General features: G+C 48.8%; 6 protein-coding genes across 6 annotated transcripts; 4 read left to right on the top strand and 2 right to left on the bottom strand.

Moving 5' to 3' along the window:
* Window positions 1–649: 649 nt before the first annotated feature.
* Window positions 650–2,372, top strand: FIESC28_05219 (uncharacterized protein; the record flags this gene model as incomplete). The annotated part of the gene is made up of 5 exons (XM_031159366.1): window positions 650–936; window positions 989–1,387; window positions 1,438–1,524; window positions 1,572–1,980; window positions 2,028–2,372. The coding sequence occupies 5 exons, from the start codon at window positions 650–652 to the stop codon at window positions 2,370–2,372; spliced, it is 1,527 nt and encodes a 508-aa protein (XP_031016604.1).
* Window positions 2,373–3,175: 803 nt separating this feature from the next.
* FIESC28_05218 (uncharacterized protein) lies at window positions 3,176–5,885 on the top strand (the record flags this gene model as incomplete). Its single annotated transcript, XM_031159365.1, has 3 exons — window positions 3,176–3,960; window positions 4,962–5,234; window positions 5,315–5,885. The coding sequence occupies 3 exons, from the start codon at window positions 3,176–3,178 to the stop codon at window positions 5,883–5,885; spliced, it is 1,629 nt and encodes a 542-aa protein (XP_031016603.1).
* Window positions 5,886–6,529: 644 nt separating this feature from the next.
* FIESC28_05217 (uncharacterized protein) lies at window positions 6,530–9,047 on the top strand (the record flags this gene model as incomplete). The annotated part of the gene is made up of 4 exons (XM_031159364.1): window positions 6,530–7,028; window positions 7,224–8,137; window positions 8,189–8,743; window positions 8,838–9,047. 4 exons carry the CDS (start codon window positions 6,530–6,532, stop codon window positions 9,045–9,047), a joined length of 2,178 nt encoding a protein of 725 aa, XP_031016602.1.
* A 488-nt stretch (window positions 9,048–9,535) lies between these two features.
* On the bottom strand, window positions 9,536–11,545 carry FIESC28_05216 (uncharacterized protein; the record flags this gene model as incomplete). The annotated part of the gene is made up of 5 exons (XM_031159363.1): window positions 9,536–10,992; window positions 11,045–11,152; window positions 11,203–11,210; window positions 11,261–11,358; window positions 11,414–11,545. 5 exons carry the CDS (start codon window positions 11,543–11,545, stop codon window positions 9,536–9,538), a joined length of 1,803 nt encoding a protein of 600 aa, XP_031016601.1.
* Window positions 11,546–14,339: 2,794 nt separating this feature from the next.
* Window positions 14,340–15,447, bottom strand: FIESC28_05215 (uncharacterized protein; the record flags this gene model as incomplete). Its single annotated transcript, XM_031159362.1, has 2 exons — window positions 14,340–15,242; window positions 15,298–15,447. 2 exons carry the CDS (start codon window positions 15,445–15,447, stop codon window positions 14,340–14,342), a joined length of 1,053 nt encoding a protein of 350 aa, XP_031016600.1.
* A 9,289-nt stretch (window positions 15,448–24,736) lies between these two features.
* On the top strand, window positions 24,737–26,091 carry FIESC28_05214 (uncharacterized protein; the record flags this gene model as incomplete). The annotated part of the gene is made up of 6 exons (XM_031159361.1): window positions 24,737–24,810; window positions 25,139–25,652; window positions 25,701–25,781; window positions 25,837–25,920; window positions 25,978–26,011; window positions 26,066–26,091. 6 exons carry the CDS (start codon window positions 24,737–24,739, stop codon window positions 26,089–26,091), a joined length of 813 nt encoding a protein of 270 aa, XP_031016599.1.
* Between the last annotated feature and the right edge of the window lie 1,566 nt (window positions 26,092–27,657).

Raw genomic sequence — 27,657 nt, 5'->3', positions numbered from 1 at the left:
CTTCATTGGTGATTCAAATACAGTATCCATCCAGATTCAAGGTTGTCTGTCGTTATCAACCGCCAAGGTGTCTTCTTTGCCCCACTGTCCCATCTCTTGTCTGCCGGTCGACGCGTCAGTAAGTTAGGTTCTTACTGTACTGGGTCCAAGATTTGGTCTTTGCTCTCTAGCTCTGGCTTTGGCGTGGGAACGTGGTCGGTCCCTGCCGCTCATTACTTAATTCCATTCCCATGTCCATCTGCACTGTACATCTTTTTTAGAGCCAGAATCCTTCAAGATCTTGAACCCTTCATCTAAGTCAAGGTGATGCCACCTGCTTCGGCTCACGATCCGAACGACGAGACACGACAGACGATACCAACGACCGTTTATTCCTCCAGCGACTGAATTGAACTGAACTGCGATTGCGTTACTGTACCTAATTCTAACGTCTTGGTCCCACTCTGCCCCAAGATCGATCGACCTACGAATACATACGTGCGGTAGCCCCATCCACCAACACCGATCAACCTCCTTGGTCTCGCTCGCTCTCCTATTTCCTCGTCCTCGACGGTCGTCGCAGGCGCCACGATACGGCGCAATTCATGTCCTCCCGACTACGAATACTATCGATCGCACAACCTGCCGCTCCGGTAGGCTCTTTCTCGCCATGGACCTGATCAGAAGGGCCACCAAGGTGGCACCTAGCAAACCTCCTCTACAACTTCCTCTCGATGAGAAGAGAGATTCGAAACACAACAAGGCTGTCGACAATCGCATGGCCTTCTTCCGTCGGCCTCTACGGCTAAAGGGGAACTCTACGATCTCTGTACCTCTGGGCGTGGTCATCTTTTTTCCTATGCTTGTTTTAATCCTTATTTTTATTCTCTTCGTTAGCCACCCCAGTTCTCCAGGAAGGGGGTTTCTCATTCCAGGAGGCGCTGCCCCAAAGATGCGGTATGTTTGGTATCGCCGGTCTCGGCCTGGCCTAAACTGACTGGTGGAACAGGAAAATCAGCGAAAAGTACGACAAGGTGTTCGTAGAGGGCTGCGCCCAGCCTGACACCGACAAACCTCGAGCCAACGCTGCCTTTGTAATATTAGCGAGAAACAAGGAGATTGACGGTGTCTTGCAATCCATCAAGTCTGTCGAGAGACATTTCAACAGATGGTACCACTACCCCTATGTGTTCCTCAACGATGGCGATTTCGACGACAACTTCAAAGAGGCCGTTCGAAACCATACTTCGGGTGAGGTGGAGTTTGGAAAGGTTGGACCGGATATGTGGGGTTTCCCCGATTGGATCGACCCCAAGGTTGCTGCAGAAGGCATTGCCAAACAGGGTGATGCTGCTGTGATGTACGGAGGCTTGGAGAGCTACCACAAGATGTGCAGATTTTATTCTGGGTAAATTGGTCCAAATTGCAGATTGAGGACGTAACTAACGGCGCATGCAGCTTTTTCTTTAACCATCCTCTATTACTCAAGTATGAGTGGTACTGGCGAGTCGAGCCCGAAATCAGCTATTTCTGCGACATCACATAGTACGTCTAACCTTCAAGGAAGCTCACGCAGCACTAACATGTAACAGTGACCCTTTCCAAAAGATGATTGAACACAACAAAACATACGGCTTCACAATTGCTGTTAAGGAACTTCGCGAGACCGTCCCCAACATCTTCCGATACGCCTCCGCCTACAAGCGACTTAATAACATCACATCCAAGGGCTTATGGGAAATGTTTGTCGAGCCACCGGAGGAGGACGACGAGGACTCTACCAAAGACAGCGATACGTCTCCCAATGACAACAGCTTCTGGGATACTCTCACAGGAAAGAAGAAGAATACCATCGACCCCGAGTCAATGGAGGGCGAGGCGTACAACATGTGCCATTTCTGGTCTAATTTCGAGATTGCAAAGCTCAGCTGGTTCCGCAGCAAGGAGTACCAAGATTTCTTTGAAATGATGGACCGAAGCGGTGGCTTTTGGATGGAACGAGTATGCAAGCCAAACCGCCCTTCCGTAACAATGCTAACATTCCTTAGTGGGGCGATGCTCCTATTCACTCCCTTGCAGCCGGCGCTCTTCTTGGACCCCAGGATATTCATTATTTCCGAGACTTTGGTTACCGACATACGACAATCCAGCACTGTCCTGCTAATGCACCAGGCAAGCAGCTCGCCCGAGAGCCTTTCCTTGAGAAGACGACTTTCCCCGAGTATAAGCGATTCGAGGAGGATGACTACTGGGAGCATTGGGACGACGTGCAAGAAGGTGGTATCGGCTGCCGTTGCAGATGTGATACAGACGTTGTCGATGTTGAGGGCAAGGAAGGATCTTGTCTGGCTGAATGGGTCGACGTTGCTGGCGGCTGGGCTCATCCATACTAAAGTGGCCAAGTACTTAAGCGACCTTGAGTATTTGTATACCATGAGCTGATAGGCAACACCATATTCGAGCATTTCGATTATCCACGGCGCTTCAGGGGCATGAGCAACTTTGATTCGACTAGGTCACAGGGATTGTTATACATTTGGGGAAAGGATAAAAAAAGAAAGGGTGCGGCGTTTTGTTTTACCATGAGTAGTTGGGCATTGCTGTTGCATGGCTTTTGCCTGTACGCTTTGTTCCGCACTCGTTCGTCATTGTATTACAGGACAAGCACGCGCATTGTGGGGGATTTGCTTCATTATGACTTGGAGGTCTTTGTTAACATGTTCGGATAGACGATGTGTTTATGTACTCTAGAGATTCTAAGGGTATCTGCTGGTATTAATGATACATAGGATGGGAGATCGCTCATTCCTATACTTTACGGCTGCTTGGACTGTGTCTCGCTACCATTTTAACTACAGACTGAAACACCATGACCTCAAGATGCCTTGTTCTTTCAGGATATTGCTGGCTTGCAAGCCCAACGCCTTATGCAGCCATCCGTCGACTAACATTAAGTTCCATGATAGCCTAGGCAGATTAGCAGGGCTGATCGTGGCGTCGGAGGCCCTTGACTAACAGCACTGCCTTCAGAAGTTCAGCTCAACGCCAGACCCACTGTTCATGATCTGCCTAAAAGTCCTATATAAGAGTCCTGAATATCGTTTTGGAAAACAGGTCACTTCAACACCAGCAACATACATATTTTCCACCCGACGAACTCTCTCTTTGAAGAGTATCCCAACCATTCGACCTCATAATGGATACACTACATCGTGTCTCCGAGTATCTGTTCGGTCCTACGATTCCTCACAGGGAACCGTGTGGTCGAAAAGTGCAGATCATGTCAGACCTTCATCTTGAGCTCAATCGTCAATACGCAACTTTCGACTTTCCCGTGAAAGCACCTTTTCTCATTCTGGGAGGCGATATCGGCCGGATGGTGGACTATGACATGTTTCTCCCTTTCCTCGCTCGCCAAACAGCCCGTTTCGAGAAGGTCTTTCTAGTTCTCGGTAATCATGAGTTCTATGAGATGACCTATGAAGAAGGCATAACGAAAGCCAGAGAGTTGGAGAAAGAAGAGGCTCTGGAGGGAAAGCTCGTGCTTCTAGATCGTAATCGCTGGGACGATCTTGATTCAGAACTCACTATCGTTGGCGCAACATTATGGTCCAAGATCCCTCCCTCTGCAGCCGAAATGGTCACTCTCCGTGTCTCGGACTACAAGAAGATCTCGGGCTGGACCGTTGCCAAGCACAACGAATGCCACGCCCGCGATCTCGCGTATCTCAGCGAAACTTTAACAGCCCTGAACGACACCGAATCCCAGCGAACAGTTTTAGTAGTAACGCACCACGCACCCTGCATTGCCGGTTCTTCCAAACCCGAACATGCGAATGCGCCATTCAAGAGTGCGTTTTCGACAGATGTTATCCAGGCGCGAGAATTTGTTACGGGTGTTGCAGTGTGGATGTTTGGGCATACACATTTCACGACAGAGTTTAAGAAGGGGGGTGTCAGGGTTGTTGCAAATCAGAGGGGGTATGTTTTGGGTTATAAGGGACCGACTTTGGAGAATACCAGGGGATTTGATGACGAGAGAGTTGTTGAGCTATGATATAGATCGTCTCGTCAGTTTGGATGGCTATGGAGTTTGGAGTTTTAGTGATGGTGTTAATTCTATATAGATGGTTGAAGCCTTGATGGCAAGTAACGACTTCAAGCATTGAAATCCTCTTAGGCATCCTTAGGCTTTTTCAAAGACTTCTATATAATCAAGAACCTTGTATGATATATATCTTCCACGGATGAAAGTGAATACTTGGTCACGCAACTTACCCCATACAGGGGCCCTGTGGAGTCTCCTAATGATCGATTCTTAGGTCCAAGGTACTCGGAGTTGTAGTCATTGTTTCATTTGCCATAATCTGGGCTTGCAGCTACTTACTAGGACTCCCCCAATATCTCGTTGTTCTCCATTGGGCTCGGCATCGAGAAATAAGAATTACAGAAATGGAATGGAGCTCGGCGTACTGAAATAGCTGCGAAGCTACTCTCGCACAGGTCGGGAAACGTGAGAAGGCCAATTAGAAGAGCTCGTTCATTCTTTTGGTGACTACCTCTGTACTGGTTGTTAAAATGTTATTTCATTTAATACTGCTCGAAAATAGTGGCTTGATTGGATCTCAGCAATGTGTGTCGTATAAGTCATATAAGTGTACTGAACTCTCAACGTATCACCGACCACTGAACTTACTAAATTTCGCTTAAGGCATTGCAGTTGACTTTAGTTTCTATTTTATCTTCCATTCTTTTTGTTTCTCTTCAATGTTTTGTCCTTATATTCACTAACTTGATATCAAGTAAGTTGTTGCCTGAGGCATCAACTGCCCCGGATTGACATTCTTGCGCTAAGACCTCCAAAAAATTGGTCACTGTCGACTTGGAGATCGCCAGCATCAACCTCAGACTCACGGCCACGGCGCCCTTCCTACGACGATGCCTCCTCGAATTTCCCCCTTCAGCACGCCGCTGTGCTGCAGGACGACAGCCAAGGCTCCTGTCTCGTCGCTGACCGCCTACCTCGCCGGCCTCTCGCTCCAGACCCGAAATGCGTCCATCCTCGGTAGCCTCGCCAACAACCCAGGCGCCATTCACCAGAAGAAGCGAGTTGGTCGTGGTCCTTCGTCCGGACATGGAAAGACGTCTGGTCGTGGTCACAAGGGTCAGGGGCAGCATGGAAAGGTCAAGCCGTGGTTCCAGGGTGGTCAGACACCTTTGATCGTCAAGCACGGTCGAAAGGGTTTCAGCAACTTGTGAGGCGCCCACGAACATTCCCGAAACGAAATCAAAGATTTTGGAAGGATTAAGAGTTCAACTGACTAACAGTCTGCAGCCGGGCTCCTCAGATGTCGGAAGTCAACATCGACCAAATCCAGGCTTGGATCGATCAAGGACGACTCGACCCCACGAAACAGATTACTCCCAAGGAATTGATTGAGTGCGGCATCATTGGAACACTCAAGGACGGTGTTAAGATTCTGTCTCGTGGTGCAGACACTCTCAAGCAGCCTATCGACGTCATGGTCTCCCGTATCTCTGCCTCAGCGATTGCCGCTATTGAAGACGCCGGCGGCAAGGTCCTTACCCGATACTACACCAAGCTCGCCATCAAAAGACTTTTGACTGGCGAGTCCGTCAACACAGATAAGCCTCTGCCTCAAGGTGCCGAGCATGTCGATACTGTGCTGGCCACAGCCCGCGCGGCCCCCTTCCGATACCGGTTACCCGACCCTACCAGCCGTGAGGATATCGAATACTACCGTGATCCCGCCCACCGAGGATACCTGAGCCACCAGCTTGCGCCAGGAGAGTCGCCCAGTTTGTACTTCAAGGTGCCTGGTGTGCACAAGATTAAGAGCGCGGTTAAGAAGGAGAAGGCAGCCACCGAGGAGACTCTCTTCTAAGAGTTGGGGTATGGCATGTTTGATGAATTGTATTATAATGACCGAGTATAGACACTTGGATGTGAAAACAAGCAATGTACAATCAATTGAATCTCTAAAACTGAAGGCAATCAACTTTTATGAATGCATCATGTTCGAGATCAGCCACAGATTGACTGACAGTTTGTGGCGTTGCCAGGAACATCCTCTTTAGCCGTTACAGGACATGACCCTCGCATGAGGAAGCAGGTACGTACCCATGATGCTCCACAACAGCTCTGTCCGGACGCCGGGTTAAGGTGATGTCGCAGACCCAGGTCTTCTCCACTTGGAATGACTTCACCAACCTCCCGGTTGCCTCTCAATCGCGTGCATTTCGTCGCTAGAGCTGTTTGTATTGCTTATTGGCTTTGCTCCAACTCTTGTAGTCGCTGTTTGTTACATCGCAGGCTCGCTATCGCGCACCCAAGCCCATTGCGCTGAATAGCCTCTCTCTTTTAACGGCCTCAATCACGAGTCGCCTACTACGTACTGTACGTTAGACGAGCCGACGGATCTACACTCAATCGCTCCACGAGTTATCGCGACTCAGCTGATCGACATCGACAAGACTGGCACGCGCCACAAGATAGCTTTACAACAAATACACAGCACATAAAGGCACAATGTCGCTATTTGGTTCATCGCCAACTGAGGATAGTCCAGCTGCGAGCTCGCCTGGCCCTGCTCGACGTGGTGGTGCTGGACTCTTTGATAACGAGTCCGCATCCGCATCCAAGCCATCCAACAGTCTCTTCGCGGACGATGACGACTCCCACGATTCGCCTTGGGATATGCCCACGCCGCGCAAGCAGCAGAGTCGCGCTGATCTAATCCGCAGCCTCCTCCCCGGTAGCGACGTGCCCGATAGCTATATCGAGACCTTCGATACAGTAGTGCGCGAAGATGGGAGCGGGGGTCAGGTCACCTCGGGAGGTATCGCAAAGCTCTTCGCTACAGCCAGGCTCGGAGCCGACGCCCAAGCTCGCATCATGTCCTTGGTAGCCCCAAGCGGCGGGGATATCAAGCTAGGTCGAAACGAGTTCAATGTCCTACTGGCCCTGGTCGGTCTGGCACAAGAGGGCGAAATTATAAGTCTCGATGGTGTTGATGAGAGACGAAAACGTGAGTATTGAAATTTCTTCAATTCCTATGTCGCATGAAGGAATTCGCGTCATGTAAATGACTTTGTTTGCCAAGGCTTACAAGTTGCGTTATCATCTGGTCCATGCGATACCATGTCATAGCAGTGCTGGCATATCCCCCCAGTGCCTGGTGGGGACACTACTCGATGCAGCTAATAACTCATTTCCATCACAGGCCTTCCGCAACCCAAGCTCGCCGGTCTCACTGCAGAGCCCATCCTGCCTCCAGTTGCTGAACTTTCTGCGAAACCTCCTCAGACGCCTCCCAAAGATAATCCTCCTCAACCTCAACCTCAACAACAGCAAACTCCGCCTGCGCAGCAGCAGCCCAAGCAATTTCGACCAGCTATGGACGACCCTGAAGATGACCCATGGGGTAGCCCCGATATGCACAAGACCCACGATCACGCAGCCAAATCCAATGGTGCCCAGCGTCATAACACAAATGGACATGCAAGCTTCAGCCAAACACCTCCGACAACAGTCATCGATGCTCCTCCTCTGACCCATGTCGCGTCGCCTCCTACGACTTCGCCGAATAGTCGCAGACAGCCCAGCAGCAACTCGGTGACAGGACCTGGTGGATGGGGATACTTTGATGGAAGCAATCCCACCATTGGAGGTTTCGGTGAATCTCCAACTGCTGCTGTTCAGAACCCCTTCGCGACCGCTCCTGGAGCGACTCCCAACGCACAGCCTCCTCCAGGTCTTCAACATCATACTAGCAGCTCTAGAGTCAGCCGTGGCGCCGAAGAAAATGTTCTTGTTACACTTATGCCTGAAAAGGAAGGTGTCTTCATGTTCCAGCATCATAACTACGAAATCTCAAGCGTGAGGCGCGGCAGTAAGGTGATTCGCAGATACAGCGACTTCGTCTGGCTGTTGGATTGTCTGCACAAGAGATATCCTTTCCGTATCTTACCGCTACTTCCACCCAAGCGTGTAGGCGTAAACGGCAGTCATCTGTCGAATGATGGCGCTTTCATCGAGAAGCGAAGAAGGGGCCTGGCACGCTTCCTGAACGCTCTTGTTAGACATCCGGTCCTTAGCCAAGAACAGCTCGTTGTTATGTTCTTGACCGTCCCCACTGTAAGTCTTCTATATCTTGGCGTATAAATCAACTGCTGAAGCTAATATCAGCATCAGGAACTGTCTGTGTGGCGCAAGCAAGCTACTATTTCTGTTCAGGATGAATTTACCGATCGAGCGCTACCCCCTGGCCTGGAGGATTCTTTGCCCGCTGAGCTTGAGGAGCTCTTCTCTCGAACACGCAGTGGTGTCAAGCGTTCTGCTGAGCTTTACATTAATGTCTGTAATATCATGGACCGTCTTGTCAAGCGAACCGAGGGTGTGGCTGCGGACCATGCTCGTATCGCCCTGTCTTTGGCTTCGCTCACAGAAACATCCGAGGATACATACGCAACGGACACCAACGAGGTTCCGCTACTTAACGATGGCCTTGTTGCCATGAGCAAGCACCTCAGAACAACCCAGGCTCTGATGGAGGACGAGAGCCGTGGTTGGGATGAGGGTGTGCTGGAGGATCTCAAGCGCCAACGAGATGCTCTTGTGAGCGTGCGCGAGCTGTTCGAACGACGGGAAAGACTGGACAAGGATAACATTCCTTATCTGGAGCGAAGAATCCAGACCAACGAGAGCAAGCTTGCCAGCTTGAGAGCTAAACCAGAAGGTGTGGTCAAGGCTGGTGAGATTGACCGTATAGCGGAGAACATTATTAAGGCAAGTTGCTTGTTTCAGCGATGCATGACAGGATACTAACAGCAAGTAGGACAAGGAATCTATTGTCCAGCAACATAATCGTTCCATCTTTGTCAAAGAGTGTATCCGCGACGAACTCAGCACATTCCAATCAACACAGTACCACGTCAGCCGATGGAACCAGGATTGGGCTGGCGAACGAGTCAAGTATGCAGAAATGCTTGCAGACAACTGGCGACGATTGCTCGATGAACTCGAGGGCATGCCGCTGGGAGATTAGAGTGTGCCAGAGAGCCACCAAAGTTCATTTGTGGCAGCGGTTGATGCACCTGATGCGCAGCACGAAGTGCAATGGGGAGACGTTGATTGGTAATTACACATACATTCAGAGAAAACGGAGAAGCGATGGCTGTGGTTTGTGTTGGAATTATTGCTTGCGTTTCAAAGATGGTTTTTGTATCAAGATCGGAGGTTGTGCCTCAGTTGGAACAGGAAGTTGGTGGTATGGAGAAAGAAGCATGAGGATGTGTGCCGATACCCTTCATTCTTTTTAGTTTCGAATGCTGCTTCATAATAGATATATCATCATGGCTGTTATGTATATAATGCCTTTCCTCTGCGAGTCAGGCAGTTACAGTACAGTACACTTAATACACCGTGAAGCATCATAAGACGGTCAAGATATTGGCTTATCATCAATCTTCTATTATCATTCCACTTTTTATCTTATCCTATCGTCTACAGGTATCCAAAGTGCCCGTCTGCTATCTACCACTGATCCGTCACGGCACCATGAGAAGCATCGCCGACCAATCGTGCATATTTGGCCAACACACCTCTCTTGACACGAGGCTCAGGGGCCTTCCACTCACTTCGTCGCTTCTCCATCTCCTCATCAGTGATATCGACGTCAATCCGGTTCTTAATCGCATCAATAGTGATCTCATCTCCATCCTTAACCAGAGCGATGGGGCCGCCGACCATAGCTTCGGGCACAACGTGGCCTACGATAAATCCGTGGGAAGCACCACTGTATCGTCCGTCGGTGACGAGGGCGAGGTTGGAGAGACCAGCTCCCATGATGGCGGCAGATGCCTTTAGTTGTTCGGGCATACCAGGTCCACCCTTGGGTCCTTCGTAGCGGACGATGATGACAAGGTTGCCGTCGGACTGCTTGATCTCACTGCGGTTTAGAGCGGCGTTGAGTTCCTTCTCGGTGTTGAAAACGCGGGCCTTGCCTGTGAAAGAGAGACCCTCCTTTCCGGTGATCTTGGCGACAGCACCGCCGGGGGCGAAGTTGCCCTTCAGGATACGGATATGACCAGAGTCCTTGATGGGGTCCTCGAGAGGTCGGATGATGTTCTGGCCGGGGTCCAGGCTGGGCCAGTCCTCGACGTTCTCGGCGAGAGTCTTGCCGGTAACGGTCATGATGCTACCATCAAGGAGACCGCGGGCGACGAGCATCTTGATGACTGAGGGGGTACCGCCGACCTTGTAAAGATCCTCCATGTAGTACTGTCCACTGGGAGCGAGATCAGCGAGGAAAGGGGTTCGGTCACTGGCGCGCTGGATGTCGTCGATGGTCAGGGGGACATCGGCGGTGTTGGCCATAGCAAGGAAGTGAAGAACACCGTTTGTTGAACCGCCGAGGATCATGGTCAGAACAAGAGCATTCTCAAAAGAAGCACGGGTCATGATGTCGCGAGGACGAAGGTCCTTCGCCATGGTAGTTCGGATGACCTGAGCAGCACGCTCACACTCACGACGCTTCTCAGGAGACTCGGCAGGATAAGAAGATGAGCCAGGCAGAGACAGGCCCATGGCCTCAATAGCAGTGGCCATGGTGTTAGCTGTGTACATACCACCACATGCTCCAGCGCCAGGGCAAGCATGCTTCTCAATATCGTCCATGACATCAGAGCTCTCACGGCCAGGCTCGCCAGGGTTTGACTTGGCGTGCAGACGACCGTAGTTGTACGCACCCGAGGCCTCGTAACATGTGCTGATATTGATAGGCTTTTCTAGGAGGTTAGAGTGACCCTTGCGGATGGTGCCGCCGTAGATCATGATGAAGGGGCGGTTGTGACGAGCAGCGGCCATGACGGTGCCGGGCATGTTCTTGTCACAACCTGGGATGGAGATGTTGGCATCGTGGTGCTGGGCACAGGTGACGGACTCGATGGAATCAGCAATGATTTCTCGAGTCTGAAGAGAGAAGCGCATGCCTATGGTGCTGGGTGAGTATGTTCCAATAAGAGATCGATGAGCTTTACTTACCCTCGCCACCCATGGTGATGGCGTCAGACACACCAACGGTGTTGAACTGCCATCCGATCATGCCCTCCTTCTCAAGGGAGTTCTTGACGATCTGACCAAGGTCAAGGACTAAAGGTTTGTGAGTATGCGTTTCCTCGGATAATATTTATCTCACTCACGATGGGTACTGCGAACTCATTAGCATCTCATCTGAATAGAGCTTCACTTTAGACTCACTTGCAAGGGTTTCCCTGCCACCAGACAGTAGCAACACCAACCTGGGGAGAGTTCTTCATTTGCTCCTGGTTCTTAACACCAGCTCCGTAGAGCATAGCCTGTACATCGAGTGTCAACGAGCTGTCGGGCGAGCAATGGGTTTAAGATTCTCACCTGAGCTCCGGGGTAGTCATGCTCACGAGTGATCTTTGTAGACCAGCGGTTAAGAGCACCACCGGGAGGAAGGCAAGGGAAGGGAATGTAGTCGCTTGACTGCTTGGGGTCGTGAGTGACTTGATCCGCCATGATGATGGTTGATTAGGAGAGTGTATCTCTACTCTGTAGAGGCAATTGTATGGAAGAAGCTCTCAGCTAGTTATCCAGTAGACTAAGGATCAGGGTTAGTTGAGTACAATCGCAGAAAGACGATGTTGGGGAAAGAGGAAGAAGAGGAGTTGAAGTTCTGCCAAGCACGCACTTCTACCCCACGGGACACTTACCGGAAACAAGAAGCTCTCAAGGTGAGAGTCAGCCCAGAAACCGAAACTTAAATCGACCAAAGACAAGCGTCGGATTAGACAAGAATTGTGGTGCGAGTTGCAGTTGCAACGTCTGCCGAAGAGCGGAGAAGCTTTAGTGCTGCACGGTAAGTGTAAGCGGAGGTTCCTGTAGCGTGGTTCGAAGTGAGTGGCATTTGTTACCTGTTTCTCTGTTTTGATATAGAAAGTTATCGAGAAAGAGGGTGATGACTATGAGAGGAGCGATGAAGTGATGAGAGAAGAGAGGGAGACGATGAGGCTTGGATTCAATGCCGATGATGGCTCTGGCAGAGTGATAGCAACTGATAATGGACCTGTGGATCGCCAACTTCAATTTTATAACAATAACAATAGACGAGGAGCAACAATCAATTCCAACTACGAACCGAGAGTCCTCCCTTTTAAATGCTGCTTGCGTTGCCTTGATCACCCCAATTCTTCGCTCCAATCTTTTCCGGACCGAGCATACCAGCTTCGGTTACAATGTCACGAGAACTGCCTCTCTTTTTTTCTAGGTAATTGTCATTCATCAATGACCCCTCATCAGGTTGATCATAACATTACGGGTAGTTAGTTACAGTCCACTTCCCGGTTAACACAGCTAAGGTAAGTTGACTGAACTAACTAAACTAATAGACTACCCCGCACATTCAAGCTTGATCGAATACCAGCTCTTGCTTTAGCAATTACGGATCCAGAAGTGGCCAATGGGAGACATTACGTAGTGCAGTACTGTATATCATCCTCTGCATCCGTATTATACCAGATAGTAAGAGGAAAGACAATGGTGTTCAGATTTAGACATGTTCGTTCTCATCAGAATTGACCATCATAGCAGATACCATCTTGTGTCTGATCATGATCACTCAAAGTCTAATTCTCACGATAACCTCGTTCTTAACCACCGGGTCAACTGTCACCCTTATTTATAACCCCCAATTCTCTTGACTTACCAACCGGCTAAAGCCCCTCTCCCCAAGAATAACAATTTATCCATCTCTATCAGCATTTTGAGTCAAGCAAGCTCCGCAGCCCCATAATCAATTTATAATGGATCTCTGTCCCTCTCAGTCTCCGTCCAGGACCCCTCCCCGTTCCTTTTCCCCACCACGCCCCGAACCTCGGATCGGATACCATTACGGGCTTCGGTTCTCCCCGATCCGAAGTCCAGGGGGAAAAGGTCCCCCGTCCATCCCGTTCTCCATATCCCACCGGCTAGAGACCGCAAAAATTTGACAATGTTTCGTTTTGTTAATTGGAACCCCTAATTAAAGCATATCCATGCGCTCCTGTGATCCATACAATGCATGATTCAGATACTGGAGTTTCTCGGCAATACTCCTAGTCATGCCGAACCTACTGCAACGATAGAGTAGAGAGGTTCGGATATCCAGTTACCAATTCCTCTCGTTTTCCATGCAAGTCATGATAGACGGTCTATGCTTTCGCGACAATGGTAATACTGTGGCTATGATACCCACAGACATAGCATAGTCATCATTGTGAAACAGAGACTCGGAAACGCTTGGAAACGCAACACAAAGCCAAGACATGTACACGTACGCTTCCTACACTATGTCTATGCTTTTGCCATCCTATACCAATACAATTCGGGCTTTTGCTGCGAAATGATCTTCATCGTCCCTCGCACAGACAGAATAGAATCCGCATGTATTACCATCTCAAGCAACCTCAAACGTATTCCCATCCACAAACATTCGCCGATCAACTTGTCTCATGTCACATTGCATTGATTTATCGAAACAGTAAACGATTCAAGGTAAAGAAGATTATCAATTGATACCTGCCAGCTTTTACCGCCGACAGCCTATATCCAATAGGGATTATCTCCTCCCCGCAACCTCCATCCACGCAACCAGTGGATGTGGCCGAGCGTCCTGAGCTTTGGCTCTCTTTTTTCATCACCGTAATTTCATCAGCCCTTAATGCGAAACAAGTTGGACTGTACAATGTAAGGAAAACTGCCGGAGCAAACCAAAAACAGGTAAGAAAAAACGTTGAATGATAAAAAGATGGCAAAAACAAAGCAAACAAAATACCCCCGAAAAAAAGACTCTGAGCTCGATACACCGAGCCGGTCTGTAACCCCAAGCAAAAGACAAAAATCGCCCTATAGTATAGTAAAGTGTCTTTCTCCATCTGCGACAAGTGCTCTTCATGTCGTGTAGCAAATGCCGTGCATCTACCTCCTTTTTTCCTCCACACAGGATGGTGAATCCTACCCACTAGACAATACTTGGTTCGTAATAGGTGAAGCTAGAACGGTAATCGCGCGAACTGAAGTGAATGGAAGTGATATGTATGTATCTTGAAAACGAGTGTGGGCGCAAGTATAAAGCCCAAGTGGCAAAGATGCCGTGTCGTGTGCCTGCAGAACAGGAGAGCACCAAGGCCGTTTAGTGAAGCGAATTGCGGAAAGCAAGAGGCGTATTGTACAATGAGGCAAGATCATGCTGTAGTCTCGCCTCATCCTCAACCCCGAGTTATCTAACCTCGGGGTGAGGAACAAGACAGGATTGGATTACCCGAGGAGTCCATGTTCAGTGAGCGGTCTGCATCATACCGAAGCGCTCCTCTTCCAGCCGTCTCACGATATCCCGATCGCGAGCGGTTCGAGGGTCAGCATCAATGCCGAGGATTGATGAAATCCGTGTCTTGTCCTGTCCCTTGTGGTAGGTCTGGTTCTGCACATCCTTCTCAGCTTGTCCTGGGCTGGAGGTAGGAGTGATGGGTGTAAGAGATGAGGGACTGCAGCAAGTGCCAGTCTTCCAAGCCTGCTCCAGCACGGTGGGAGATGCTGAAGGTCCATACTCGTTGGCGATGGTGGACCAGAACGATGAGCGGTGGGATGAGTAGATGGAATGCAGGCGAGAAAGATCGACATGCGAAGCATTGTGAGCGGGAGGTGAAGGCACAACAGTAGGCGCGGGAGCAACTGAGCAGTCAAGACGCAGAGGAGGTGTTGTTCGGGGATAAGATGCAGCTCGGTGGAAAGAAGCATGGGGCATCTGAACTGGAACGTCGACGGCAGGCGTGTTATACGACTGGTGGGAAGCAGGAGGAGGGAGAGGCATGCCAGTAGGCTTGGGGAGGATTGATGGTAATCTGGGAACCTCGCTAGGGCCAACGATGCTGGGAAGTTGGATGTGGCTGGAGTTGTTGCTTGTGTTGTAGGGAGGAGGGCTGTAGCTTCGTACGCTTCCACCGGGAGAGGCAGAGCGAGAGACAGTCTCGCGTGCTGGGCTGGGGACGTTCACGTTGTGAGTTTGAGAGATTTCCATGGAAGCACCCGAAGAGACGGAAGCAGCACGCTTGTTGCGGCGGTTACTGCCATGAGAGAGCTGGTGGTAGTGAAGGCGGCACGCCAACTCAGTCTTCTTGAGGTGGGCAGCAATGTACTTGTATGGCATCTTCTGGAGTCGAGTCTGAATGAGATATGACTCCTGCGTTTAGTGTTAGCAATGTGTTCAACAGCTGAGCCGTATCATGTTGACTAACCTCCTCGTCACTCCAAGCACGTCCACCACCGGTTGATGAAGCCTTGCGGTTCTTGGTGATACCATAATCGTGACGGTCCATAGAATCCCGGGATGGAATATAAGGCGCAGCGACCTGAGCCATCTGATGAGAAGGAATGGTTGAGCTCATTGTCAAGGTAGTCATGAGTAATCTCGTTGCTGAATATTCCGCAATGGAGAGTCGTAAAGTCAGATCCGAAAAAGAGATTCGTGTATTTCGATAAATCGAAAGTCGTCGTAGAGTAGAGTGAAGCGATCGAGATTGTTGGAGAGATGCCGAGTGTGCAGTTTAAACCAGCGAGATAATTTGTCTCGAAAATACAGACACCGGAAGAGAAAGTCAAATCCTCGTAAGTTGAAACGGGATAGGATATTGAATTGGATCCAAGAAAGAAGTGAAAACCGAGTGTCGGTTTGGTGGTGAATAAGATGGTCAAAGAGTGTCAGCAGCCAAACCAGTTGGTCCAAGTTGGTACTGTAATGAGTGTGATGGAGCTAGCTGTGATGAGAAAGAGTAGCTCGAGAAGCGAAGACAATACAAGACGCAACAGCGTTTCTTGCAGTTGGAGAAGAAGAAAAAGAAAAGAAAAGATAAGATGATGGGTTTGAGGATGGTGAATCCAAAAGATGGAAGAGGGAAGGAGGGAAAGAAGTAGTTTTGGAAGGGGAGGGGCAGTAGATATCCTTCCTTCCCTCCACTACAGAGTAACAGCGGTTTAGAGGCAGGTACCTGCCCTACGTACAGAGCACAGCGACGGGAGATAGACTACGAGACAGGGAAGTCGCAAAACCGACTACGTAGAGTAAGGTACTGCACTGAACCTGGACAGTACAGCACCCGCGTTACGGGGCAGATTACAACGGCCACGACGGTGGTGATGGTTCGGGCCATGCATGGGGTCGGGGATGAACAGGGCAGGGTTGCCTTGCCTTAGCTTGCCGTACCTTACTTTCTCTCACTGTCAGTGAGCAGGGGACCAGGGCGTACCCTTGTCGCATCTAACATCCTTTCCACGGGGGGTTTGACTTGAGCCTGAGAGGAGGCGTTCCAGGCCATGACAGGGGGGGTTCAAGAGTCTGGCAGATGTCTTGGCTGGGTGAATGTTGCAACAGGAACAAAACAATAAACTCCTCTCTACAGAACATCGCAGACGGAGCCGGTCGTAGAAGATGATTCATCCAGCATTTGTTGTTTCGGAATCAAAACAAATGCTACTGTATACGCTAGACCGACTATAGAGCTCCAGTAAACTAACTCTTAGAGGCAATAGCTTAACCATACGCTGGGCGCAAGACGAGACTAACACAAGACAACAAATGAGACAGAAAGAGAAACAGGAAAACAACATCAAGATCAACAATTGATTAATTCTTATGTCTGACTCTAATTATTACGAGAAACGCCACTGGACCTTTACGGCAGGCACTATTAGTCCAATACAGAGCCCCATCTCGGTGAGATCTAGGCTGGGTCTAAACAAGATGGAAATTGACAAAAAAGGAATATGGAGCGAGGGTTTCCGCCAGAAGTACAGTACGTACGCCCGCCTTTGACTGACATGGCAGCCGAGGACAGGACAAGAGGCTCAAAACGATCACCCACATGATTGCAGTAGATGTAGTGGCAGTGGGATAGATGGGATACTATGTACGTACCTCGTCTGTTCTGTGGCTCAACTCAACCCATGCCTGGTAAAACGGTCGCCACCGTAGGTAGCGTGTTCAGAGAAGGGATTCAAACATCCATCGAACCCCGTACAACGGACATTGGCAAGGCCTGTGCGAAGTTTTTTAGCCTTTGCGAGTCTTGGCATCCGATCTTTTGAATCACTCTAGGGGAAAATGGCCAGCCGTTTGTTGAAGAGGAGAATGGAGAGCATCACAAGCCTCAGTTTTACGTACGCAGTTCTATTGCTGTTGTGGCCTTGTCCCTGTACATGATTCCCGTTGTGGCAGCTGTGCCTTTTTTTTTTTCGGTTCGTGTTCCTGATCCTGTTCCTGTTCCTGTTCCTATTCCTGTTCCTGGCGGCTTGCAACCGTTTCTTCTTCCTCTTGACAGCGGGGTCTTGTTGCGTTACATTGACCTCAGCTTCAGGTGCGATGCTGCAAGTAATAAGTTAAAGTACCATCCGTACTTGCATCTTTTATCCTTGGCTCATAGCCTTGTTGTGTACTATGTACTGTAGGTGCTGTATCCGTATGCAGAGCACTTTATGTCCCTGGTGAATAATACGTAGCAAGGGGTAAATATCACATTGGCTCGATGACTTGTTCTTGGAAGGGTCCCTGCTTTTGATTTGCGAAAAGGCTTGTCTTGTTGTCGTGGTGTTTGATTATTACCGCATCTGACACTCCCATCATGCTAGAGTAGCTTCCAGACTAAGACCTAGATTGGGTAGATGTCCATCGTGCCGTGTGCATGATCTTCTCGTGGACCGTGATTAGGTCCCAAGCTGTTGGCTTCACTCAAGTCTGAGAGCCAAATCTGGCCCGGGCGTTGCACGCAGGGCAGGTCACGGCGATCGGATCACAGCCTTCTAAGCTAACGAATGTAGGTCATTTATGATGTACGTGCTCTCGGACGATGATGGATCTGTAGTAAGCAGTAGGGAACCTAAAGGATTATGCTTTACGGCGTTAAACACCAAGACCCAACCAAATAGAAATGTTTTGTTCAACAGCTGAAAGAGAGTTTCGTCCCCTACCTACATATTGAAACAGGCTGTGTAGCTCTTGAAGATCTTTGATCAGTGCAAGAGGTACATAAGGTACTGTCTGTTCTCGGCTTGCACGGTGTTTGGTGGAGGACAGGGGATGTCATTGACGGGTGGAAACCCTGTCGTCTATCGTTTCGTGATAGGTGGGTGCAAGATATGCCGTCTATTAGGCGATGCGCACATACCATGAACGCCTCGGTTTATAAATTTGCGGGACAACAAGTGCCTGTCTAATTTCGATATGCAGTGCTTGTTTGTACTTGTATTAATTAGTTAGCTCGACTTTGTAATCACAATATCTGTGTGTGTGTGTGTGTTCATCTCATCTTCCTTTAAACACTACATACATACGAGAGGTGCATACTGATGCTGATCAGCCTGAAACTGTTTTGGATTTCAACTCTACGTAATGCGTGTCTTGTTGTTTGCTCCAAAACAAGACAGCTTATACAACCATAGCTATACCAAAGCCCTCTTATTGCCTATCCGTCAGTTTCAAACTCCAACTAACTATCCGTAGTTCACTAGGTAGGTTAGCTGCCGCCGCCCCAGAGCCCCAGGCCTAGCCTAGCGACAATGAAAGTCGAGTTCAAAGTCAAGGTCAAGGTCAAGCAAGGCCAGGGCCAGGGTTCAGGGATCCCCCCTTGAAACCTACTAGTGCACTGGCGTAATTTCAACCCGGACTCCAAGACTCGGTATCAGGGACTTTAGTCCAAAAGTGATAGACATTTGCGAAACCCGTGGAGCCTCGTCTCGTGATTGGCCAGGTTAATCAACCTCAACTATCCAAAACGCGGGTTTTGACACAAGATGTTTTTCTGGCCTACATACTCTGTGCTCCGTACAACAAACTCTTCAAACATCAACAAGGTTATTACGATATCTGCCGTGTTCATGCTGGTTTCCCCAGTTCAGGGAAAGGAAACGAGCTGAGTTTTGCCTCGCAACGGAAACATTTTATTCCCCAGGCAAGGCAAGGTAAGGCAAGGTCAGGGACGAGGATGGAAACACTCGGCCGGAAGAGACGATTTTCTTTTACGTACATCTTCTCGGATCGTCTTTGCCTTCTCCTCATCAACTGCGGGAATTTTACAGTTGCAATACTACCTTGGCTACTACTGCCGGATCTCATTATTCTTCATCTATCCGTACGTACCTATTCTTGGTCCCTCGAAGCCCCATTCAGGACAAATTGCTACCTATCACAGTGGGCATGGGGAGATGATCACCATGTTCAACGGTGAGCCGGCCCTTCGTAGCGACAAGCGAGCGAGGCGTTGTTGTAGCAGTCGATCTTCCCTTGTCAATCCCAAGATCTTTCGCCTTCATCACCCCATGCAATGACAATCCTACCTAATTAATGAACAAAGAAAATGCACCACTCACTAGTGTCCGCTGCATAATGCGTTAAACTCGGGTAGGGTAGTAGTGGTAAAGATCTGACACGTACGCATATCTCACTTGGACAGATTCGTCTGAACATGTATGTTGCAGTACGTGTGGCGCTAGGAAGAAGCAAAACAACCTCTGGTTGTGAATTCTGAATGCCTTCCTTCAGGAGTTTTGCCTTTTCTGATGCACACGTCTAACATAACAGCGTCAAGAGAAACACATTCGACAGCTCGGATCGAAACATTCCCGGAAACCGGGTGCCCCTTATGACACTCTGCCGACCTGACAGGAGACCCTATGACGCCGGATGGTGGCGGTTCCTGTGTGAGGTGGTGTCTGAGGCAGCGATCAAACAATGTACAGATCCGAAACTCCAAGATCTCAGATGCAAAGCTTAAGATATGTTTTAGATAACCTCAGTTTCAAAACTTGCTGACTATAACACTTGACACTTATACGGACGGCATTAATACACTATTCTATAGTCTAATTTTTCGTTATTACCTACTCTACTTTGTCTAGTTTCTATCTCTCTAGTAGTCTTTTGTATAAGCATCGTCCAAGCGTCAAATGTTTTACCCAGTCGCAACATTTTGCCAACATAGAACTAACCTCGGCATCGTTTCAGGAGTCTGTGCACCCAGCTGGTCCAAGCTGTTTGTTGAATGACCCTTGTGGGATTAGGGCTTCAGGTGAAGGAAAGATGTTCTCGAACATTACTCTTCTTGCAGGGGTGTGCGAAGGTAAAAAGTGTAGCTATCGTGAGCCGGGCTGTCCAGTTTTTTCAGAGGACACAGTCAAGACGGGGATATAAATTCCGCCACAACACGTGTACGCAGCCTTCTACAGGGTTCCTTGTTAATGATAAACCTCGTCGGGTTTTACTTTCATTAAACGTGGATGCTAGGAAAAGTTTAACAGCCCGAGCATTTTGGCGAGTCCGATAGATGTCAGCAAAGGTGATGTAAGTGAGTAAGTGGTTCACACCGACATATCATATTCGTCCCATCTTGTGATAACCTTGATTAATGCCTCGGTGTGTTTACAGCTCATGACCTACAGGGCTGGTGTTTCAATATTCACCGTTCTATATGGTTGTAGCTTGAAACGTGACCATAATGTTTGGGATCTTCCCATCAGCAAGTTTCTCAAAGTTCCCCTACCCATCCGTCATCCATCACGCTGTCGTATTCACAAGGGCATCATCGCTTGGCCCTACGGCTCGACAGATGTCCGAATCTTCAGTCAGCGTTCTTGCAACCGGGGTGGTTTCATGAACGGCCTACTGGGGGCTAGGTTGAGGTTTCGAAACGTTGTAGTATGTTAGAAGTGGTTAAAGCACCGGCGGACATATGCAAGCTGCAGTTTCTAAAGAACAAGTCGGGACGAACAGTATTCTGGTGATGCCTCACCGCAAGAAACTCGTATCTCGAGTGACTGACAATTTCAACCTGATGCTCTGGAGCTTCGGAATCTATTTCCCCGGCATATTAAGGCCTGTGGGCTTGTCATGTTTCGTTCGGATGGGGGAGATGCTCCGTGCTTCTTGTGCTTATTGACGTGGGCCGTCAGGCCATGCGGATGACAAGCGTGTTTCGAAGTGGGGATCGGCAATGCAACTCAGATGTGATAGACTCTCTGTCTACAGCATATACTACAGTAGTACTGTACTGTAGTCAAGATAATCTTGGACTGTGCCGGATCGCCACTGACATGATCAGAATTTGGTTACATTCCCGCCCTGCTAATCAGGTTTATCCGCGGGAATCCTTCAAACGGTTATCAAGATAGAGTTTCTTGGTTCGTCCCATCTTCAGTGTTGAGTTTAGCCGTGGAACAGGACAGGTCTAGTGGATATTAGATTACCCTATACCTCTCAATGACAAAAAGATTGCCAACGCAATTGCGTATGCTTTCTCGCCAAAAAAGCTTCACTTGATCTGCTAGGTAGCTGTAGAACTTCCAAGAATATCCCATTGAGAAAAAGTAAATTCTCTCTGTCGTTAAGAGTGTTGGCGGGATAGGACAGCTTCTGCATTACCTAGGGAATCTTGTTATGTGCAGACAAAACCGTACAATGTGGCATCGCAGGACTTGACATGCAAACAAGCCAAAAGCTTTGTACTACGTCCGAGAAACACTGCAAAGATCGCACCAGATTATATCAATTGAAAATACTTGCCATCCGTACGAGAAATAGATCGTCCGAGGCCCGGATCCGACGAGGGAGGGACTTGAGAGGTACACCGGTCAAATGTCACGATCTTAGCTCGAGACGCGACCAGATTGCCGGGTGTACCCCATTGTGTACAGAACAGTACTTCACGCTGGTGCTGGTAACTTAGAGAGTGGAGTGGAGAATTGGGGCAGATCCATCACAATGAGTGATGCGGCTCTGAGGCCAGCCTTGTTGAAAAAGGCACGTACCGCAAGACAAAAGGACAGCGTCGCAACTACAATGGTGCCATGTTCTAGGAACCTTATATGTCAACTTTGTTATTAGGTTATCGCCGTCGCTCCCGTCCGTCCCTTCCACGAGGCGGGCCGTTGGAGTTTGTGATTGAATATCTCAAGTGGAGGCGGGGACAACCTCATCTTGCGACAACAAACGAAACACGTGGAACGATTGAGGGGGAAATAAAGTTATATATAAAGGCTGGCAGACCCAAAAGTCCCAGTGAAGGCTTAAGATAGACCTGCCATATCAAATGAATTGCCGTGACAGCTATCTTAAGGTACGCATACACCTGCACACGTATTGTCAAGCCATCGTGAATTGTAAAGAGCGTGCATAAACGAATGCCCGGACCACGATTACTCGATATCAGACGGACAAGAGTGAAATCCGATCAACCAGACAGGGATTCATGCATTGTCTGATCGCTTCAAATAGCATCGTGAGATTGTGTCACTCGAGTAATTGACTAAATGGATAAGCACATAAGCGACATTGTTTGTCAAGGTCGAGTCGACAAAGATGACTCAAAAGAGTACATGGGGGCTTGCTGGCTAGCTGGCTGATTAAAGTGGCTGAGCTGGGAGATGAGAGATGAGCTGAGAAGATGAGAAGGAATCGAGATTTCATGATATCAATGAGATATCGCAATTCAATTCTTGGTTTGAATGACTGATAACCAACCTTGATTGACGAGGCTTGAGGCTTGATCAGAATCGGTGGCTTGGCAACCAACTCGTTGGCCAAACAGAAGCCGATCTTAGCATTAGCGAGCGGGGACTTTGAGCACGTACCTCCTTAGTACTTGTTTTCTCGTTGTTTCCTCGCCAAATCTGTACATCAGATGCAGTTATACACACTGTAAACAATCACTCTGGAGACGTGTATACTTACAGTACGAAGTGGCTTATCAATAAGAACCTTCTACCATCACCGACTTGCAGCTGCCCGCTTTTAAGAACATGGGTCGGTAGCTTTCAGTCGCGCCTGCCCATCTCCTCTCGCCCATTCCATTCTCCCCTTTCCACCACAGAAAAAAAAAGGGTAACCACGACCACCTTCCCCTCTCCCCAGGTCCCAGCGACTTCCAAGGTCCTGCCCGAGTTACTTTGTCTCGAAGTACCATCCATCGTCGCCCTTCCCCAGACCAGACCAGACCTTTCCCTTACTCTTGTCAATCCACCTTCAAACCCCTTCGATCTGACGGAACGGATCTGAGGTATCGATTGTACATCCCTCTTATAAGGCTACCTCTACAATTCTATACCAAACCAAACCAAACACACCCATCAAAAAAGCTGTCTAGCTGTGGATCCACTGTATCTGCATCGCACCCGGATCTGACCTTGTTCAACTACGATCAACTGCGACAAGCAGAAAAACCACAGTGACCAAGAGCTTCGTCTGCTTGTGTCGTCACTGTCGCCTACCAAACGAGACGCGCATTTGCACACTCCCCTGCGGTCTCTCTTATCAACTCAAGTAAGTATCTTATTCTATACTTTCATATACAGAGCAAACATCGTCACCCGCATCTCGCATTCACTCACAATTCTCTCTTCACTTTTCTGGCATGAGCTTTGTACATGTTTTTTGGTTGCGCGTTTTGTAACTTCCGCCGTTGCCGAGTTGAGATACAGCAACTGTGTAAGTTTCAATGAACTCAATCAATACCTCATCCACTCATCCATGTACCCTTTCACCTGTCACTCTTGGACACATTATCTCTGATCCCATCTATTTGCTACCTTTTTCGCTTCGCGCCTCATCGCACATGTACAGTACGTTACGCGTACACATTTTTGTCTGGCTTAGAGCTGCCTTGCCGTACCTATCATAGCCCCAGCACCAATCTCTTTCCATGTCCGAGTCTTCCAACCACCTCAAAAACAACGGGGCGTCCAAACTCACTATACTTGCCTCGGTCACCCACTGTACCGTTGCTGTAAGGCATATGACTTGCACTCGGTTACAAAGACTTGGAAAGCAAGCCCTCATGAACTTTGTATTTAATTTAATTTACTTGGAGCCCCTACTGACCACAATATTCCTTTTCCAGCTATCACACAAAAGTGTACAACAAGACAAAAATAAGGAAGCAGAAACTGCGACTAGTCGGTACTTGCGTGGAGACAAGAAAAAAGACAGCATCTCACCCTATCTTATCCTGATTCTTACCAACCAGAACACGAGGTTGGGTTTCCCCTACGCCCTAGCTCACTCACCAGCGAAGAACGTCTCGAATACTTTCAGAAACTCGCACCTCTTGTTTGTATCAGCTTTGTAACGAATCGTTGCGCGATACTTGTACCTCTTGCTGTCCGACATACCTACCTGCGACATCTTTTGACTATACAGTCATTGTCGATTTTCTTCTTTGCCCGTGAGTAAATGTCTTTTCATTCCTGCGTCATTGTTGGATTTTCCAGTCCAAGCTTCAATTTTCTGGAGGGCCTCTCGCGTCCTGCGCCGTCGCGTCTTGTCGGACATTTTAGTGCCCATGAGCCACTACCGTATCGCAACACGACTAGAACGTCAATGCCGTGCGAGTAGATCTGACCATGATATGTCGCATCATTTAAGCGACGCTGGAGCTATATCTTCTTATCATCGAGGTCATGATGTCGGCAATGGTCCAACTCAGTTCAGTTCAGCTCACACCCTGGTCGCGTCACTCTCAGCTTGCGCGTGTTGCAGACCCACCTGGGTACTGTATACGTACCAGTCAGAGTCATCATAAGTCGTCTTGTATCGCAATACTGTCGCGTCAGCGTCTCACGACTTGGACATGATGTTGCTTGCTTGTTTTCATTTATTCAGAGTCTTCAGCACTAATACTTGTATCTCATTAGATCATGCAGCAGTGGCAAGTCGGGCCTGTCCCGGAGTATGTTTACTCCAACTCAACCCATCAACCAAATGAGATGCAGTGAGTATTGTCCTTGAATTGTCTGCTTTGTACCTATCATCTTTGGGAACCTTTTGCCTGCTACAAGGCCAAGTATTTCACTGCCATGTATCGCTCGATCATCGTTGTCCGGTTACGGTTCACGTTCATTGCCTTTGATCGTGTCTCATGACCTGACTCACTACTTCTCCGCTCACCTCATAACTGTTCATCCATCAAAGCACAACTGCGCAGCCAGATTGCTGCTCGCTCGGAAGTGATTGAACGCTTGCAGTTATGGACATTGATTACTACCCAGTCATAAAGGTCTTACCACAAGATAAAATCGCTAACCAAGGTGCCACGATAGCAACCCTCACCAACAATACCAGAACGACTTGAACCGTCGCAATGATCGCATGGAGCAGTTTCAGTACGGTGCTCCTCAGCCTAACATGGCACCGCAGCAGCAACAACCTCCTCAGCAACAACATCACCCGGCGCCTGTTCAACCTCCCATGAATGTTCCCCAGCAGCCCCCTAATGGTCCTGCACCGCCCCAGCAAACGCCTACTCCTACGCCGGCCCCCGCGGGTCGGCAGCGAAAGCGCCCAGCACCTTCTGCCGCTCCTCCTCCAGCTACAGTTGCTCCCCCAGCTCCTGTCACACCCTCTCAAGTTCAACCACCGGTATCAGCTCCACCTGCGCCACAGGCAGTAGTCCCCCAACCTCCGGCTCAAGCCCCTGCAGATGATGCGAGCGCACAACCAATTGCGCCTCCACCGGCCAAGAAGAGCCGAACTAACACTCCATGGACACCGCAAGAAGAGCTTCGCCTGAAGCAGATGCGAGATGCTGGCAACAGCTGGGCAGAAATTGCCAAAGTGAGTACTGTGTATTGACTTACATGACTTGTATGCTAAGATATTTAGACTTTCCCCACTCGCACGGAAGGATCTGTCAAGAAGCATTGGTACAAGGACATGCACTATGCGGAATTTGCTGAGGACGAGGTAATCACTGTTCGCACCGACCGTTGAGCAACCAAGCTGACCTCCCCCTCATCAGAGTCAAGCGTTATTGAATGCAATTAAGGAGTACGAGAACAACAAGTGGAAGTCCATTGGGACGAAAGTCGGAAAGCCTGCCAAGGTAAAACACTCACCTTAGAAGCAACATAGAACATGAAAAGCTAATATTCTCAAATAGGCTTGTGAGCAGTATGCCAAGGAGCATTTCCCCGGTAAGGCTACGAAGCTTCGTCTCTGACAAGAACTCACTTAACTAACATAAACAGACCTTTTTGCCAGTTCCAAAAGATAGGAGAAGCGGACTCCACCTAAGTCTTGACCGAGTACAGTTCAGCGACCCCGAAACGCTAAAACTGCGGTGACCCAATGCGACATCTACAGCAAAGGGAAAAGACGAAAAACAAAACTATCATAAAATCAGCAGTGGCGTCTGCATAGGATACACCCGGGAAACTGTTTAATGTTTGTTAATTATGGACTTCTTTCTCAGCCTTTGATGAGACATAGCAGACAGCTTTGTTACCACTCTTTTGGACTGGTTATGGTTGGGAAATGGGTACGGCGCGGAAAGGAGGAAAAACATGGAAGAACAGATGCAGAAAGGTATTGGTGTAATATTGGTGGATGAAGGATGTTCGAGAGGAAGATGAAGCCGTTTTGAGACGGGGAGTGGCCAAGATGACGACTACTTTCTGCTTGTTTTCTCTTCTCTTTTCCCTTCTTGCCTTGGTGAGAGGAGGAGACTGTTCGTTTTAGGTTTGATTACTTATACCCCAATGCCTGGAGTTGAACCCTTGCGCACGTAAAGCAATGATCCTTTGAACGAGTGACGTGTTTGTGTATATATCGTGAATACTTACAGATGGGTGGGAATCTGACACTGGTGTGGACGTCAGGATATGTGACACAAGGCTTGACAGTTGGACTGGCCTTTCCGATTGTCAATCGCCTCGCTCGAACATGGGGTGTTCAGCAGGTAGGTCTAATATCTGTTGGGTTATGGCGATGGGTGTTTGATAGGCCTACAGACTTTACCAGGACCAATGATATGGCATGTCTTGAGTGTTCCCTGACAGGGTGTTGCATGGGAAGGGCTGGCTAACTTGCTGGGTACCTGTCAGGCGGCGGTATTTGTGGCGGCGGGAGAGAGCGTTGTGCGACAGAAGAATGAGATGTAAGAGGTAGAAGTGTCAACGGCGATGCATGATGGCGTCGAAGGACACTAGAAGGTTATAAAACGCCGATTTATTACAGTTTTGCTAGTTGCAGTATGCATGTACATGAAGTCGTGAAGTACCAGCAATGTGTACGGATACTGTATGTACAGAGTATACATGGGTACAAAGCAGTGCTGTACTGTACAATTCGGTAGGAAGAGGAAAACTGGACCGGAATGAAGGGGGCGGTACGTATTATCATGAGCAGGGATAATGATATCTGACCTGAAATCTGGGGTGATGTTTTGTTCATGCACGGTCTTCGGTCGTGGTCTGATAAGAGAACCATTGTTTAGAAAAGTTGATATAAGAAAGAAGTGCTTTGCAAGTGATTATTTGATGGCTACTGTAACTATGTAGTACGACGACGGGTATTGACGATCAAGACAAACTCAATCGTTGGCTTGAACTCTGTTAATGAGCGAGGGGATTCAGGTCCCAACGGGAATACAGATACCAAGACATGATTTACATTCTTTAAAACCCGCACAAAGCAAGGGGGGAACGCTGCGTAATTGTCCTGAACAAAGGACTTCGGACATAGCCTCAATTGCATAAATCCTGCATCAATTTAAGCCATTGTCGCTATACGAAGGTCTTCTAGAGATCAACCAGAAGGTAACATCGCCTGTTGATGGATA

This window comes from Fusarium coffeatum (assembly GCF_003316985.1).
Source record: "Fusarium coffeatum strain FIESC_28 chromosome Unknown BRIP53273_contig_112, whole genome shotgun sequence".
Lineage (NCBI taxonomy): Eukaryota > Fungi > Ascomycota > Sordariomycetes > Hypocreales > Nectriaceae > Fusarium > Fusarium coffeatum.
This window is presented reverse-complemented; position numbering and strand designations above follow the sequence as displayed.